The sequence below is a fragment of the Parasteatoda tepidariorum genome, chromosome 5, assembly GCF_043381705.1.
Source record: "Parasteatoda tepidariorum isolate YZ-2023 chromosome 5, CAS_Ptep_4.0, whole genome shotgun sequence".
NCBI lineage: Eukaryota > Metazoa > Arthropoda > Arachnida > Araneae > Theridiidae > Parasteatoda > Parasteatoda tepidariorum.
In genome coordinates this window covers 10,982,395-11,002,150 of record NC_092208.1, presented here as the reverse complement: position 1 = coordinate 11,002,150, position 19,756 = coordinate 10,982,395, and the positions used below count along the sequence as shown (strand labels likewise).

At 31.1% G+C, this 19,756-nt stretch overlaps 1 protein-coding gene across 4 annotated transcripts in view; it reads left to right on the top strand.

Moving 5' to 3' along the window:
• LOC107455153 (protein trachealess) overlaps positions 1-19,756 on the top strand; it is a 337,778-nt gene that overhangs the window by 217,101 nt on the left and 100,921 nt on the right. Inside the window, exon 2 of one of the 4 annotated variants that reach the window (XM_071180990.1) lies at positions 17,601-17,666. The exons of the other annotated variants lie outside the window; for them this stretch is intronic. Within the exon in view, the coding sequence (XP_071037091.1) occupies positions 17,601-17,666 (66 nt within the window). The remainder of the gene's footprint in view (positions 1-17,600; positions 17,667-19,756) is intronic. 4 annotated transcript variants of the gene reach the window in all.

The following is a 19,756-nucleotide window of genomic DNA, read 5'->3' as shown; positions in this document are numbered from 1 at the left end:
GTTAGTATTACTAATATAAGGGTGATTCTTTTTAAACATGACAATTCGGACCAAAAATTTCTTCAAATTAAAAATCTTCAAAATAAACTAAATTTTTGTTTGTATACTTCTTTAGTTACAGTTATTAATATCTTACAGACAGCAGTGTAGTTTATTGACATTTGCTCGAGAAAAAAAATAAAATAGAAATTCACCAAATCTTGAATGCCAGGAAAATGACATATTAGTTCAGAAGTTTAAAAAACAGTCATTTTAAGTTATTAGTAAGTAACTCAACGTAAGCTTTTATGTTAGATGGACCATAAATTGCTTAAATTAATTCTTTTTATCCACTGTAGAAAGAATAAAAAAATTTTCGTTGCTGATATGTACAGAATAAAATGCTGTATAATAATCAATCATTAAATAAATAACTTTGATTACATCCAAGCACATTACCATCATACATAAACATGGTATTAGGTTAATATTTGATTTCCCTCCTTACAGTATTAGCAGTTAAAAAAATTTCTGGTAACACTTCAATGTCCTGGCATTCATTAGCCAGGATAATGAGAACTTCGCCATTTTATAGCATATAACTTTAATTTAATATTTTGACTTATGACGTTTATATTCTGCAGAAAACAACAGTATTTCTTAAAATAACTCAGATAAATCTATGTAGTTCATGTTATGTATGATTTAACCTATTAAAAAAATATAAGGAAGTATACAGTTTTTAACAAAAAATTCAACTTAAAATTTTTTTCTTCCCTTCCCGTAAGCATCAGTTTGATAATCGTTATGTGTAGTTTGATTTAAATAAATTTACACTTTATCCGATTATATTTTAAGTACTTCACACCTCATTAAAATTTGATTTTATTTATTTATCATTCATTCTAGATAAATTTAAATACTTTTTCCTTTAATTAAGTTTAATATTTACAATTTACACTTTATTCAAGTTTAATTTAAATATTTTTAAACTTTATCTTCATCTAAGTTCTTAACACTTGATCTAAGTTTAATCTAAATACTTTCCACCTAGTCTAAGTTTAACTTAAATACTTTACACTTATATAAAATTTAATTTAAATTACTTAACTTTTATCCCAGTTTAATTTGAAATATTCAGGCTTTTTTCAAGATTAATTTAAATACTTCAAATTTTTATCTAGTTCAACTTAATTTGCGTCTATAAGAAATCAGATAAAAATAAATTAGAATGAGTTTTTTTCTTCCGTCGTTTTACTTCGCTCAAGTTTCTTTAGCAACCAAATAGGTTTTAATGGGTTTTTATATCTTGTTTTCCTTTTTCATGAATTTTTCAGGTTTTAAAATCATTTTTTGTAGCTCAAATACTAATTTGAGATCACCAATGTGAATATTTTTTTCTCCATAGTTTTACAAAATAAAAATAAAAAATTCTAAAATTGCGTATTAAGGACGATTATTACGGAATACTCCCAACTTAAAGATATGGGCTAGGTCCAAGACATCGTGGGTTCGATTCCCGCACTCCGAAGACTCCTAGTGTAGTAAATGGTGACTGATGCACTTTAAATCTGTCGAGTCACAAAGTCCTCCATGTTCCTAGAACGAATCAAACCTTTGGGGGTACTGATCAGAAGTTTCCTTGTCTTCTGGATTGGTTCAAAATTACAAGGCAACGGAGTTGAACTTTGGCAGTCGTAAACCCAAAATTGGGTCGGCTGTTCAACGACGGTTATAAGAAAAATTTAAAAAAAGATATGAGTCATGATGGCTCAGAGGACAGAGCGTTCGCTTCTCCATAAGGTGACCGGGTTTGATCACAGGGATAGCTGGTCGATACGAATTCCGCATCCAGCTCGTACCGACCACAGTGCTGACTTGAAATATCCTCAGTGGTAGACGGATCGTTGGTTAGAGTCCCCTTGCCGTAAGGCTAACCGTGGGAGGTCCTCGTGGTCTTCCTCCCCATGTAACACAAATTTGGGCGAGTTCCATCAAAAAGCCCTCCACGAAGGCAAATTTCTTCCAAAACTTGTTCCTGGAGTTCCCTTGTCTTCTGGTTTGGGTTCAAAATCATAAGGCTACGGAGTTGAACATTAATAGTCGTAAACCAAAAAAAATTGGGTCGACTCGATACTTCAACGACGGATATATTTATNAGTTAGTATTACTAATATATACAGTACTTCGAGTCACTTACTTACACAGTTTTCACTTACATTTTCGTTATTAAAAATATAAGAAATGGACTTTGAACGTATAAATTGAATTTTAACCTATTAAAAATGGATGCCTTTTTATACTGTTATGTGTGGAATTGCGCGCATATACTATACATATGGTAAATGTTACCACCACAAAAGAAATACTTCTGATCAGATTGAGCGTGATTCAGCCACTATGCCTTCATATCATTCTAATCTTCCTACTTTCATCACTCCTTTCTCTTCACCTCATCTCCCACCCTCTTGAGGGAGGAAAAACTCCCCCCCCCTTCCGAAAAAAAAAGTTTACACCGATAGATGGGTAGATAGGGTGACATATCCAAATGAATTTATGACCCCCTTTGAGTTATGGATTGTGCACCTCTATGATATATCCTTTATTTGCATATTACTATTATGTTCCCATTATTTGAGCGGATGTAAATGTGACAACTGCCTGTCGAGAACGGGGCACAAATTAGCTTGCATTATTTTTCCCCTTTACCCGACAATATATTAGGAAAAAAGGGGGAGTGAGGATTTTTCGGGATAAAAAGTGCTCCACTGGGTGGGATCGGTTTCCTTTAACTGTTCAGATGACACTTTAAATAATTTTGTTACTTGTCCCACAACCTTTTAAATTGACTTTTAAAAGGGTTTGTCACGTTGACGTATTGATTATAGTAAATAATAAGCGAGATAGCAATTTATAACGCATTTATTATTGTAATTAATAAGCACGCGATATAAATTGTGTTTGCATAATTATTTAATTTTGTATTGCTAATTGTGAGTTTTCTTTTTTCAAAAGGCAGAGTCGGAGATACTTATAAGCGGAAATTTTTTAATAATATTAGTTTTAGAGACGTTAATTAGCTTAACTATTTGTTTTACTTTTGAGCAATGTGTATTATATAGAAGCACCCCATGAACTTATCGAATACGCATTTACTGAAAAAACTCATTACTCAATATCTCATTACTGCACCTGGGTAATTATTGTAAAGCTAACGGTAGTAAACGTAAGAGAAATAAAATAACGTTTCATTTCCCCTCTGGTTTACTTACGCATGATCTTTTAAATTATTTTTCAGATACGCGCTTGCGCAATGGATGCCTGCAAGTGACGTAGTGTGGGTATCTCGGTCCTGGTTGGTTGATGAAACTGTTTACGGTGGCAACTGTTCTTTTCATTCTATTTCTAGTAAACCAAACTCGTCAAGCATCATTTCGCTTAAGTGACACATTCTAAATTCCTTCGCAGTGATTCTTTCTCAAATATTTCAATTCTTTTACTGTCTATTTCTTACTTAACTCAAAGACAGGCGCGAAAGCATTTAGAACCTAAACAAACTAATTATGCATCGAAGTTGCCAGGTACACAAAGCAAAAATATATCAATAAAATATATTATCAGATAATAAATCTAAGCTAAGGAAAGACGTAGACGAGAAATAATTATATTTCAGAAAGTCCCCTTGCCGTCGGGCTAACCCTGGGAGTTTTTCCTCTCCATGTAACTCAAATATGGGTTAGTTCCAACAAAAATTCCGACACGAAGGCAAATTTCTCCCTATACATGATCCATGAGTTCCCTTGTCTTCTGGATCGGGTTCAAAATTACAAGGCTACTGAGTTGAACATTAGTTGTCGTAAACGCAAAAAATTGGGTCGACTGTTCAGCGACGGTTATAAAGCGATAAGCTGGTATTGAGGTCGTAGGTCACATGTGTGGGTATCCATGGTTATCTTCTTGAAGTGCACGTACCTAAATACTTAATATAAACACTTTTAAAAGAACATTTTAAAGATCTCAATTATCGCAGACGACTTATGCCGATGTCAATACCGAAACTACCACTTTGAATGCAATTGATGTCACAAACTAAGGAGATGAAAGTCAGATGGAGACGGTGGCTACTTTGCATTCCGCATGCGAATCTCGCCAAACTCTGTCCCAAGAGAAGAGAAAAACCAAAAAGAAATCTCTACCTTTCTGCTATCTCGACCAAACAGGACTCTCCTAAATAGGTAGACGTTCATCATTCTATCGCCAAAACAAAGGCCGACACGTCCCTGCTGCTTCCATTAAGCGTCGGGGGGTAGAGGGGGGAGATTCAACGACAATTTGTCTAATTCCCGACCTTTTCTCGGGCACATGTCTCTAGAAGAAAATTGGAGAGAATGTGGAACGATTGCCTCTGATTCGTCGCCACGTTTAAGGGCGCCAAACGTCGATTACGCGCACTAATGTTTCACTTTAGCTGAACGTGTTCTTCGATGGAAAAGTGCCTTGTAACTTTTTTTTTATTTTTCTCGTTTCGATATGTCTTATTCCTTCGTTTCATTTTTATTTTACTTTTTATGTCGTAAGGTAGAACAACTATAGATACTTTTATGGGTTAGTTGTTAGTGTAGAGTACCGTCTCATCAGTTTCGTAGCTTGCGTCTACAAATAACGTAATTCTAGAGTGACCGTACTTTTCTTTGTAATGAAAATTAACGCGTTAGTGATCTATTGTTAGAAATTTCCAAAGACCATTTTTTCTTCTTCTTTATTTTCGTTTTTTCCCCCAACTTGCGTTAACGAAACATGTACTGCTAATGTTGCACACGTCAAATTAAAACTTTATTGGCGTGCAACAAGAATATTAATTTTTCTAAACAAGTCACCAAAAATTAAATGAGCAATAATAATATTCAGTATTATGATGTTTAATATTGAAACAAAATAACTCCAATAGTCAGTTCCCTTGTATTATCATTCCAGAATTAAAACATCAGTAATAACAAGAACAACACCTTTTTTGAACTATTACGGAAAAATTAAAACAAAAACGCTTACCTACATGTACTACACTCTACCACACTACTTTTTTCACCCCAGCGTGCGATCTTATCTCGGCCCATCTAGTTCATCCCACCCGCTTTCGTTCCTCTGTCACTTGCCTCCTCCATATTAGCATAGTTCTGCCTCTTTTTCACTTGCCTTCTGGCGCCCATGTTAAAGCTACTGATTGTATTCTTGTGGAAGGACTTCTCAGATGAGACCTGTTTTTTTTCCATCTTGTTCCTTTTACATTAAAGAGGATTGGTTTCTCCTTGTTTTTCTTTTTTTTTTTCGTTTTGGTTTGAGGAGGTCTGATTAAGATATGGTTTAAGGCCCTAATATTTTTTGAGTACTTCTTAAACATCTGCTTCTTTGTGTCTTTTTAACAAACAAAAACAAAAAAAAGCATCCGGTTTTCCGGTATTATTTTGATAGAAAATTAAAGCAACAATAAATAATTTACATTTCCTGTAAAATTATTATTGCAAGTTTAATATAACAAGAACAGCAATGGTATGCAACCTAATGAAGCTGTTTGGAATTTTCTTCGAGATTTGGCAAGAAATAAACAACGTGACTTGAATAAGTTTAAATTGGTTATTTGTGTTTATTGCTTGACGTTAAGAAAGTAAAATAAAACTTTTGAATTATAAAACTATTTTTAACCCTCTTGTTAAAATAAATGAAATGCATAAATAAATAAATTAATGCATAAAAATAAATAAATACATAAAAAATAAATAAATACATAAAAAATAAATAAATACATAAAAAATAAATAAATAAAATACATAAATAAATAAATTTTAAAGCTAAACTACAAATTTTATTCGAATTAGATGATTGCTTCAATTCAAATAATTTCAGGAATTAAAATTTTAATGAATTTATTAAAATTGAAAATCACTGACCTGAACTAAAGTTCAATTTATTGCTCTAAAAAGTAATATTGTAGATTCTAATTAATGCGGATCCTGAATTAGTAGAGCAATTAAGTATGGTGATTTGAATATTGATGTAACGAAAAGATCACAAAAGAAAAAAGGATCAAATCAACTTTTTTTATGTTCGAAATATGGATAAAAAAATTATGTTATTTGAAGATTTATGCAATCCTCCTGGGTAAAATCGTACTAAACTGTTAAGACGACTAACTCTCAAAAGTTTAAATTAGATGTTTCACTTCCGCCATTATATATTATTTTTGAATTTTTTTATTTATTTCATAAAATTTTGATTAATTTGATTTGATTCTGATTTTTAGTTAAACTTTAATATGAATGATTTTTGATTTACAAGAATATGATTTTAAATTAAAACGTAGTTCAATACAGTTTTCTTTACATGATTGTTAATTATAAGACTAGTTGACCTTCTTTTAATTAAAGTTTAAATCATATTCTTAGCATATAACTTAATATATCTTTATGTAAAATACATAACTTACAAATATTTGTTAAAATATTGCAATATTATTATTGATTTCTTAAAAAAAATTATTAAATATTACTTATACTTACTATATAAATCATAGTTATAAAAAGCAACCAGAGTTTCATATTTTCTAAGATAATAAAAGGCTGTTTTTATTTATCACAAAAATATCAAGTCCATATGTTTATATTTCAATTGAGCTCATGAATTGTTTCAAATGTAAGCACCCATAATATCAGAAGAACAATAAATACCAAAATCCCGCCAAGACCTTATTGCTTTCGACATAAAAGGTCGACATTGGCATTATTCTCCCAAATATAGCTCTGGATTCTGATCCCACCAATCCCTAAATACGGCATCTTTTGAAGGGTAATATTACCCTTGTATGAGTGCGGCCGCTTTATATGTATTTACGATCTCATGTAATTCATAACCGAACACTTAATTTACCCCATGCTGCTGTATATTATAACTGCTGTTATAAACATATCTCACACCCATCTCTCATGGAAAAGTGGTTTAAGTCTCTAGGTTGGTATTTTAAATGAAGTGAATATTTTGTTTATATGTTAGCTATTGTAGAATTAAAACATTTAATGCCTTAAATAGTTTTTAAACACATATGTAAAAGGAAGTTTTTTACGTTTAAAATTTCATGGGAATATTTTTTTGTATAATTAAAAATTTGGTACTTTGTAATAAATAAAAGAATTATGCTTATATTTAATGTATTTATTTAATACTTATAAATAATTTAGATTTCTTTTTTTATAAATTTCTTAAAATGAAAAAAAATGTACTTTTGATTTGTTAGGCTTGTTAATGGAACTAACCCCCCATTTGCGTTGCATGGAGAGGAAAACCACGGAAACCAAGGAAAACAACACGAAAACCTCCCATGGTCAGCCTGAATGCAAGGAAACTCTAAACCAATATCCGTCTACCACTGAGGGTATTTTTCGTCAGCACTGTGGTCGGTGTGCACCGGGTGCGAAATTCGTATCAACCAGCCATTCCTAGAATTCGAACCGGGTCAAAACATTGGGAGGCGACCACTCTATCCCCTGAGCCACCACCGCTAAGACGTAACTATAGTCCAAAAACTTAATTATAAGCTAGCAACATAAATCAATTACAGCCCAAAAGAAATAAAAATTATTTCGAAAACCTTATTTTAGACTTTTTAGAAAAGTAAAAAAAAAAAATAAAATGAAAAAAATAAAATCATATTTTTAAAAATTATGAGCATGGAAATTTTCAAATGTCGAATAACTATACATACTAAAACTACATACCATTATCTTTGAATAACTAATAAAATTAAACTTCAAGAAAGTATATATTTATTTACTTGCATTTGTTTGCTATAATGACTTGAACCACCTTTCTCTGCATTAGTGATTCAAGATATTTTATAGGACGTTTGAAAACTCGTTATGGAATGAGTAGGGTGAGGTGATAAAGGCGAAGTATTATCTCAATTTTATTGACATCATCTTATATTCGAAGCCCAAGGGGTCATTTCCGGTTTTTCCTTTCTTTTATTTCCCCTCAAACAGAGATGGAATTGTATGAATGCGGGAGGGAAGAGAATTGTGGAAATATCCGGACACAATTTCTGAAAGTTTCTGTTGGTGTCTGAAACTTATTTGGTAGTTATGATAAATTCTAAATGACTTTCTTATTTTTTGGTTTTGATTGCATAAACTAATTCGAAACGTTGAGAGTGTTGTTAATTTTACTACTCTTAATCATTTATTATGTTAATCTATATGACACGGAAAAAAATGATGGAATGAATGAAAAAACATTCATTTCTGAATGAAATTTATCCTGAAGTGTAAAATATACAAATAAGAGAGAAAATAGCGACTTCAAGAATTCTTATCTCTTTGGTTTTTTTTTTGGTGTACAGTGCGAGAGAGAGAGAGAGAGAGATTTGGTCCTCAAATATGCTAATTAATTAGTGTATTAGTGTTAACTAATTAATTAGCATATGTTAGCTAATTAATTAATTTGTTAATTGTTGCTAATTAATTAGTTTTTATGCTAATTAATTAGTTAGCATATTGAGGGGATGACCTCAAATATGCTAATTAATTAGTTCAGACGATACAAAATGAGTCATATAAACCCACTTTTTCTGAATAAACATCCTTTTTTCGACATATTTCTCATCCTCAAAATCCAATTTAGGAAAACCAATCTAGGTAACCACAATCTGGGTTCCAATAGTTTGGTAAAGAGTGGTCTAAAATTTGGAACCCTTAACGTCAATTTTATTTTTAACGTATTTCACCATATAAAAGGAACTTTTTGAGCAAATCAAAAATATTTTTGAGCGCAATCATAAAACATCGTTCAACTATTCATGCGAAAAATAACAATTAGCTAATATTTATTATTTTTATTGTTTAATTTAATAATAGTAGAAAAACAGTTCAGAAATGTTTGAATTGTAAGGTATATAATTCCTTACATTGTTTTAAAGAATGTAATTTTGCATAAAAAAATGCAAAATATGAGCGAAATTGGTCGAATAGTTCCTGAGAAATCGAATTTTAAAAAAAGTTGTTTATTCTATAAATCAAATTTTATAAGAGTCGTTAGTCGGAGAAAGTACGTTTCTGTGCCTGATTTCGCAACTTAAAAATATTGTCTGCACTAATTAATTAGAATATTTGATATCAGCCCCTCTAACTATTAAGAGTCCTAGAACTTGAAGATCTGATCATCAGATGAAAATTTATCCAGGATGGTCTGGTGTTTTTTCTCACACTGTGCCTTGCTAAAAAAAAAAGAAAGACCATATTTGTCTAGGGATTAAGTTGTAACGTACTAGGATGTAGTCTTCTTCTTCTTAATGATTAAAATGTACGACAACTTATTAAACTGTTTAAAAAAAAGTACGCTCCTTATTTTGTAAAGTATTACTTGTACCAATTAATTCTCATGTTTAAAATAATTTTTAATAAACTACGCAAGCACTGAAACTTCAAGTTTGCACGTTAGTATGGGAGCATTCAATTATTTTATCAAAAGTTATTTATATTTTTACTCTGAGAACTGTTCATATGTGAACATAAAATTTGTACATGACAATACGGATCATCATTGTAAAATGATGTGTATTTATTTTGCTTAGGAAATGTAATTTTAACAAATTTTTGATTACGTTAATAAGTAATATTCTATTTTATATCACACTTAATCACGATAATTCCTCTTTTTTTTAAAATTTTTTATTTTAATTTCTTTTTTTACTTTTTTGAAAGAAAAAGAAAAGGAGGAAACTCACAAAGTTAAGTCTTTAAGGCCATCAATGATAAAGTATACAAAAGTTCTTACAAGAACTTTAGAAGAAATAGAAAACACTAAATTGTGTAGAAGTGTTCTTTTTTTTCCTGAAATGGAAGACATTAGAGGAAACATCGAGGAGTGAGCAGAAATTTAATGTCCTTTTCAGCAATAAAATCGCCAGCGAGTTAGTGGTTATTTGTGTTATCGAGATAAAAGCCACTGCGGTACTCGTTCCGACATGCTTTCTACGTGACGTCAACATCCCGTCACTTCCGATTGGCCAATACCGATTTTATTCCTCCATCCTCACCTGTTATGGAATTTTTTTTTTGTCAAAACTAAATATTTTTTATGTTTGATCTAAAATCTTTATTTATAGATGATTTACAAAATTCTTAAAAATTAAAGCAATACTAATAAAAATTGTATTAAGGGTCCTATTTCCATAACTTCATTAAAATTGCCTGATAAAATATCTTTAATATGAATTTATTAATTAACTGAAAGGTTTAAAATTAAATACAAACTTTGCTAAAGCTATTTTTATTACTGCTAGACAAAGCAAAGCACCAAAAAGGAAAGCAAAAACAACATGTATACCATTTTTCCCACATCATTCCTCTTAAGTTTGTGTTCGAGTTATAATTCTGTACTTAATAGGAAACTCCTTTATAAAGGGTCAACAAAAATGGATTTTAACACTGAACATTGCTGTAGACCTAGAAAGTTTGAAGAAACCAGTGTGGTCGTTCCGAGATTGTGCGTAGATCTATCAGATTTTGAAAATCTTAAAATATAATCATAATTAATTTAATAAAAATATATTAAAGACTCAAACATCAAAATTCTTTGGTGTTTTATTTGATTTGACTTACAAAAAATATTTCATTAAACGGGACACTGACTTTTCAATTTTACTCGTACATTTGTTTTTAGATAATTGAGTTTCCTTTTCTTTATAAATAATAATTGAAGATATGTTCAAATATTCATGTTTTTTTTAAAAAATAAAACTGGGGTGCCTTACACTTACTAAAGAATATTTTATGCCCAAGAATATCTTATACCAAAATATTTTGGGAGCCACTCCGGCCTCTCAAGTCATTCTAGATTTCTCTATCATTCATTATACGGTACATTATACTATCAGATAAAGCTAATACATGGATAATTAGAGAAGAACTGAAATTAGATCATATTATAAAACTTAAGAAAAACTCAATACTTAGAGCAAATTATTTTCTGAATTACCGAGCAACCAAAAGTGAGGGGGCCCGAAAAGGCTTCATCCGTCTTTCAAGTGCATTAAGGTTTGTTCTAAGAAACTTGTATAAAGTAAATTCGTCATTACATTTAGTGGGGAATATTTATAATAAAATAAAGGAATATATTTAAAGAAATTATAAAAATGTCTATTATCAGAAATAGAAGGTAAAATCTACATTTAAAACGCAAAATATAGTGAAGTAAGTAAAATTCAATTTTTGTACCCCTGCTTCCCCTGTATATCTGCATTTGCGCGATATGATTTAGGTAAAATAGAAACGATTTTGCAGGATAATCTTTAGATCATGATTTTTCAATTGTTCGAAGAGGGCCGGGATAGCCTGGTTGGTAGGACACTGGGCCCATGTCCAAGAGGTCGTGGGTTTGATATCTGCCGGCAGAAGACTCTCCCTTAAATGGTGACTGATGCACGTTAAATCTGTCGAGTCACTAAGTCCTCTGTCTTAACAATATTCCTTGGCACGTTAATTAGAAACGAACAAAATTGCATTATAGTAAGTCATACGAAATAGCATTATAGCAATCATAATTTTAGCCACAGGGCAATAAGTTTACAACATATGTAATAAATGTTACAGTTTAATTTTCAGTGCATATTAACAGCGTAATTGTATATAGCGATATTGTTTATATTGCTACAATAGACCGGGATAGCCTGGTTGGTAGGGCACTAGGCCCATCTCCAAGAGTTCATGGGTTCGATTCCCGCCTGCCAAGGACTCCCCGTGTAGTAAATGGTGACTGATGCACGTTAAATCTGTCAAGTTGCAAAGTCCGCTATATTCCCATAACAAATCAATACCCCTGGGGGTACTGATCCAGGAGTTTCCTTGTCTTCCGGATTGGTTCAAAAATACAAGGATACGGAGTTGAACATTAGTAGTCGTAAACCCAAAATTGCGTCGTCTGTTCAACGACGGATATAAAATATATGCAAATTTAATTTAACGCCTCTTTTTTTTCATTGCATAAGCTATTAAGCAGATATAACACTTAAATATAGCTCTAAGCTATAATGAACTCTAAACATAATTAATGCAAATATATATTTTTGTTTGTCGATTTACAGAAAAAGTTTGTTTTTAACTTCTTATTTTTGCTCAGTTTATGTTTTCTCCATTTGTTTGTTTGTTGTTATGAGAAAAAATGAAATTCCTCTGTTTCGTGACAATGTTTACATTGATGGTTTATATAATGTGAATATATAATAATGAATATACACTTTTCCGCCGTTTACAAAAAATAAAGAAATGATACAGAAGGAGAAGTTAACGCTAAGCATCAAATACGCTGAAGCTTGCATTTCAGGAGCAAAAAACAGTTTCGCTCGATTACTGTAAGTTTGCATCAGTGCGGTAAATCTAATGTAAAGGAGAAACAATTTTACAGGGTGATATTCAGAAAATACGATTAATCTCCACTTGCTAATAATGAATATGCACTTTTTTTGCCGTTTACAAAAAATAAGGAAATGATACAGAAGGAGAAGTTAACGCTAAGCATCAGATACGCTGAAGCTTGCATTTCAGGAGCAAAAAACAGTTTCACTCGAATACTGTAAGTTTGCATCAGTGCGGTATATCTAATGTAAAGGAGAAACAATTTTACGGGGTAATATTCAGAAAATACGATTACTCTCCGCTTGCTCAACGAAATTTACTTTTACTAAAAGAAGAATATTAAAGGGTTATTTTTTTTTTTAGTGAAGGATTATAATGTATTGTTTAAGTTCAGAATTAAAATGTGTTTTTTAGTAAGAAATTAAAATGCTTAAAGGTAAATTTGCAATTTATTTGGAAAATTACTTCCCGAATAAATCAAAACCAGTTTCTCTCATTTTACATAATTTTGTACATGTATTCAGAAATAATCAAGCTTTCCGAAAATAAAGAAAATTGTATCTTTTTCATTTATTTAATTACATATTAGTTTTGATCATTTTGTTCAAAATAGGATTCGTTATGCCTTATTAGTTAACTTTTGAGAAACATATATATATATTATTTTGTTTTCCGTCTTTATAATATTTTTTTAAATATTTTTAAAAATATTAATGATTAAATTAAAATTAATAATAAAATATTAATTCATTTTTAAATATTTTAGAAATAGTTTATTTCAATAGTTTTTCTTCTTCTAATTTTATTAATCTTTACTATATTATTTTCCATGTATTCCTCTATATTTTTTATGAGTTCTATATAGTTTGGAGATTATGCACAGTAAATAAAATGTATTATTTTTCTTAATTTTCTCCTTAATTCTCTCTTTTCTTTTTATCTTTTTGGTCTCTATTGTGCTATTATATATANCGATTAAACTTATCCATTAACTTAGATGTCTAAATTAGAGGCTGAACTATATCATTATTGAATTAAATAAGTCAATTAATTGTCGCAATTTTGTGATTTTGAATAGCAACTAATTTTTGGAACTATTGCTATTGATTGGACGATTTGTATTCATATTTCAAAAGAAACGTTTTCTTATTGGTTGCATCTGTATCTGATTGATCATTGATGGGTTCCCAGTGGACATGTAAGTGATGTGACGTCAGCTTAGACATCTCTTTTTTTTTAAGTTTAATAAATTTATTTATTATTCAAATATATTAGCCTTTTTATTTAGTATATTATGTAATAAACCTAATTGTATTTTGCATGCATTTAATATTTCAATTATAAAAGTTAATATTTAACTTTAGTTTATCTACAAAAATTTTTCAGGTTTAATATTTAGTACTTTACTATAGCTGGTTTATATGTCCTTTTAATATTTAGTAAATTCGCAAATTTGTTGTATTTTCCGTTTCTCTATTATATTATCAATAAAATTCTATTTTATTTTTTAAATAAAATAAAAAATTTACCCTAAAATGAATACACAATTTATGTTTTGCTTATATATTCGATTAAAATTTTAATCAGTTTAACTACCTTTAAATTACTGATATTCTTTTAAACCAGGCAAACTAATTAGTCAAAAAAAGTTCGTTAAATATTTTTTATTAAATATATTAGCAGTTATAGCTAAATTCCTAGATGAATTTCAATTATATAAACATCATTTTCGCATCAAAATGTTTTTATTTTCGTACAAAAATATGTTACAAAGTACAAAATATATTTTAAACAGGTTTTAGAGAGACATTTTAAGCACGAAAACGAGTAGAAAAATCCTTTGTTCTTTCAAAAAGTTTAAGACCGCTTAAATTAAATGCTTTTAATATAGATATTGATAAATATCGAAAAATATCGTCGCAATTGTGCAAAAAAAGCAAATTGGACCCAGAGGGACCGAACAACATCCCCTAAGTTCTCTTTAAGTTAAGCTAAGAGCACTCTTATGTAAGGAGTTAAGAAATACTCTCCACTCCCACCTCCTACCCCATCATAGATGTGTGAGTGCCACCGCTAGGTAGTGGACCCTCATCATTTAGGCCATTACCCCTGATTAAGGATAGGGGGGTCAGTTTATGGGGTCAATCAGGGAAGTGATCTGTTTAATGGGCTAGAAGGGAGAGAGAAAACAATGCCCCATAATGATGATGAAAGCCAATTAGATGACAGGCAGACGATGAAGAAAGTTTTATTCCTTGTTTCTTCGAATGCTGTGGGGGAGATTTTACTCCTCGCTTTTCTCGCGCCAATTGCAGTTTTACGCCAAGAAATGAAATGCCCACTGTCGCAGTATTTTTGTTCGGGTAGTTTAGGAGAAAGTGTCTAATCTTAAAACCAGCCTCGAGAGAAAATTTATAGCTATGCCTACTGCATGTTTGCAGTTAGTTGTTTAGTAAATGCATGGTTAGAGCAAATATTCTAGCTGCATAGTTAGGATAATTCAAACTAGGAAATCAATTTTCTTAGAACAATAAATTAATTTATTATAATTTAATCGAATACTTGTACAAAATATTTAAATAACAGTAACTTTTAAATGCGTTCTGGTTGCAAAAACAACATCTTCCTACATTACATTTCAAGCCGGCCAGGTGGCTGAGCGGTTAGCGCTCCTGACTGCGATGCCAATGGCCGCGGGTTCGAATCCCGCTCTGGGCTCTGGTTCACAGGTACCCACTGGGTAACGCGAAATGAGTAACACCTCTGGCATATTCTAAGGTGAAACGAATAAAGTTCAGTGCCTGCCATTCGAGAAGAAAAAACACTACATTTGAAGGCCTTGTTGTGAAACAAATGCAATGCGATTCAGTACCGCAGTTACAAACTTAGGGAAGAGGTAGGGCACATCATATGGACTGAGAATTGCACTGCAACTAATTCTGGGAAATGCCATTGTACGCAGCTATGGGTGCATCCTCATTATGGATCGGGTATTCATGTGAAATTTGGATTATGGCATTTGAATTATGGTAACTTTATTTACATAAATGTCTTTTAATAATCGTTGTCACAAATTGCACTCAACTTAGCTCAGAAATAAACTAGTTCATCGAAATTTATGATTAAGTAACTAAATCATCAAGCTTTACAAGTTTTTTGCCACAAAAATAATTTACGATAAAAGAGTTAAACATGGATCGATATAATGAAATTTTGGCAATAATTATCAGAAAACATAAAATTTCGATTATTAAGATCGATAAATGTACTGGTTTAAATACTCATGAACACTTAGTCTAATATAGGGAAGCGCACCTAGCAGCGTACGATTACATTTCCTATCATAGCTTGCTGCGAAATTTCCAACCTTTGAAATGTCCCTTACCTTCCCTCCTAAGTTTCCAACCATTGCAATTAATGAAGCCGTATTTGCCCCACCACTAATGCAATGTTAAAGCAAATAGTGCCAATAGTTCCTTCGTTTTACAACTATCTTTGGGAGACGAAAATTTAAATTTTGTGCTATGACTGTTGTGTGTAAAAGAATAATAATTATCCAAAACATTTATTGATATTTATTATATACACACTACTCTTTCAGATATTAAAACTAATTGAAAAAAAATCAGGTACATTTCTTCGTAAATTTACTTCAATTTATTTATGTTTGTTAAAGATTCTGTAATCAATCATCGTTTTATAATTATGTCTTTTACTAAAGACAATACTTACTTGTCAATCTCATACAAATATGATAACCATTTTAAAAAAAATTATAGCAAATACAAATAATTATTATTAATTATGAGTAGCAGAAGAACATTTGGTGATGTTGATAAACGTGATAATTATAATAAGTCGGTATTTTTCTGATGATTTTATTCAAGAAGATCCCTCATTACAAATTTTGGAATTGAATTTATCTCATGATGATCAAATTTGAATAGATTTTCTAGTACGACAAGTTTATTTCATTTTTTATTCTATTTCAACAACAGGATCCTTTTCGCCAATTTTCTTTTTTGTCATTGAATTCCTTTATATCAATTTTTGAAATTAATTATGCTTTTAGTACGTTTTCAGGGCCCACGCTAAGGATTTCAAATTATTAGCCAAATATCAAAAGTTTTCTCCAATTTTTGAAAGTCTTCGTCAAACGTAAATTTTAACAATTTTTTATGATTAATTTTTTTCCAATAGAGAACTATTTAACTGTAGTTTTTTTCAGGCTTATACTATTTGAATCCAATTCTAATTGGTTATGCGGACCATCTACCAATATTACTGTAATCAAATTAAGAAATACTAATTTGTTTATAAACATTCATTTTGACATTATTTTGAGGATCGAGTTAAGTATATATATTTTTTCCAGTGGTAAAAATTATTCGCCTATACTTTCGCCTAAAAGCAATTTCATTCGAAAATTAGCTATTTTATCGCATTTATCGAGGTGGCTTAGCGCGGGCCCTTTAAGTTTTAATTGCAAATTTTTAACTAATCACTTAACGCTAATTTCAAAATTTATTTTAAATAAATTCTCTAAATATATTTTTACTCTGTGTGACCCAGTAGCAACATTTGAAGTTTTTAACAATACGTGGATTTTCTCTAAATTTTTGAAATTAATGAATTGAATGTTATCAATTTTCTGAGACTTTGCTGAGTTTACCACTATCAATAAACAACTCCGCAGCTTCGTAATTTTTAACTCAATCTAGGCGACAAGGGAACTGTTCGATGAAGTATAGGGTGAATATTTGCTTTCGTGGAAGATTTTTTGATGGAACTAATCCACATTTGCTTTACACGGAGAGGAAAAACCACGAAGATGTCCCACGGTTCGGCAAGAGACTCTAACCCATGGTCCGTCAGCCATTAGTGATATTTTACGTCAGCACTGCCAGCGCGAGATGGCAGCAGAATCCATATCAACCAGCCACCGATGAGATTCCAACCTGGGACACCTCATTGGGAAGCGAATGCTCTATCCCCTGAGCCACCGTGACTCCAACAGGAATATTCATAATTTGACTGTCAAACGTTGTTTACGTATAAAAAATTGAAACATTTCGTGGCGCTTTCACTAACTTCGTTTCATAATTTAGTTGTATGCTGTGTGCGTATTTTAGTAGTATGTTGTGTGCGTATTTTAGTAGTATGTTGTGTGCGTATTTTAGTAGTGATGAAGGAAGCTGATGACTGTCTTCTCTCACCCTCTAGGCAGTTGGAATGTCTGTACATGATGGGCACCGCCTCCGAGATCCAGCACAGAGGGTGGGAGAACTGGTATGTCATCACTTACTTTCCTTTGCATGCATTTTTACTCTCCAGTAGAGGTAGTATATGATGCTCTTTACAACTTTTAAGTCCAAGTAGTCTGTTATAGGATGCTCTTTATAGTCCAAGTAGTCTGTTATATGATGCTCTTTATAGTCCAAGTAGTCTGTTATATGATGCTCTTTATAGTCCACGTAGTCTGTTATATGATGCTCTTTATAACTTTTAAGTCCAAGTAGTCTGGTATATGATGTTCTTTATAGTCCACGTAGTCTGTTATATGATGCTCTTTACAACTTTTAAGTCCAAGTAGTCTGTTATATGATGCTCTTTATAGTTTAAGTAGTCTGTTATATGATGCTCTTTATAGTCCACGTAGTCTGTTATATGATGCTCTTTATAACTTTTAAGTCCAAGTAGTCTGTTATATGATGCTCTTTATAGTCCTCGTAGTCTGTTATATGATGCTCTTTACAACTTTTAAGTCGAAGTAGTCTGTTATATGATGCTCTTTATAGTCCAAATAGTCTGTTATATGATGCTCTTTATAGTCCAAGTAGTCTGTTATATGATGCTCTTTATAGTCCAAGTAGTTTGTTATATGATGCTCTTTATAGTCCAAGTAGTCTGTTATACGATGCTCCTTATAGTCCAAGTAGTCTGTTATATGGTGCTCTTTATAGTCCAAGTAGTCTGTTATATGATGCTCTTTATAGTCCACGTAGTCTGTTGTATGATGCTCTTTATAACTTTTAAGTCCAAGTAGTCTGGTATATGATGTTCTTTATAACTTTTAAGTCCAAATAGTCTGTTATATGATACTCTTGTTGTTTAGTACATAGTTTTAAAGGATCCAATTGTTGGCAATTAGCCACTAATTGGATTTAATGTTAAATAAATTCAATTAAATTACATTGCACACGAAAAGTATATCAAGTTTTAATACTTAGTAAACTTGAGCATACTCATCTGAATGTATTTTTGTATTATACAAAAGAAAAATAGACAAAAATCATGTACGGTCTAAAAATTAGAATTTACAACTATATCTACATTGATACTACCTAAATAGGCCTCTGAGAGAATTAAGATACTAATCATATAAAGTACATACCCAATAAGTTTAAAAATCATATCAGCAGAAATGCTTTTAGTAATCATTCATTCCATTGAGTACAATTGTTGGCAATTAACCACCGATTGGATTTAACGGGAAGTAAATTCCATTAAATTAGATTGCATGTAGTATATTTAATTTTAATGTGTAGTAAACTTAAGCATTCTCTTTTGAATGTATTTTTGCATATTGCTAAAAAAAATATGTACTAGAAAATGTACTCTTGTGCTAGAAAAGTCAAGTTCAGATTTTTTTCATATTTCATTCATTATATTACTACTAGAAAAAACATTGCTTTGAAATTTCTTTGGTTGCAAGCATTTATATTAAATAATTTCATAAAAATAACGGAAATATTAAATAAGTAATGAATTATTAATTGGATATTTGAAAGCCTTAATTACAGTCTTAGAAAATTATAAGTAGCAAAAAGAAATTTCTAACTCTCGGAAACCCTGTGACTTTTTCACGGAATCCTAGAGCTCCGCTGAACACTATTTGGGAACAACTGGTTTAGGAAATCTTATTTTTCTACGTTCTGAATTTCTTTGTTAAACCTCTTTTAACTTATAAACTAAATGACTCTTATACTTGACTTATAAACTTAACTTATAAGCTTTAAATATTTCATCATTTAATTTACGCTAAGCGATATTCATTCCCTATGTAAAAATCATCGTTTTTATTCCTAAAATATTGTTTTTGACTACATTGATTTTTTTCTCAAGAAAATGCACGATTTATAGCAAGTATTTCTCCTTCTTTTATTGAGCCCGAGAAAAAGAAAGCGTTAAGATACATCGATGAAAAATCCTTACTTATCGCCTGTCTCCTATTGGAGGCATATTGGAACGAAATAAAAGAGAGGGAGGTATAAAAGAACAGAAAAATCCCTGATTGCTGACCGCAACTGCGTTAAACCAACCGTACGAAATCCAAGTTCCCCGAATAACTCCATATGACCCCAACTCATGTCCATGCT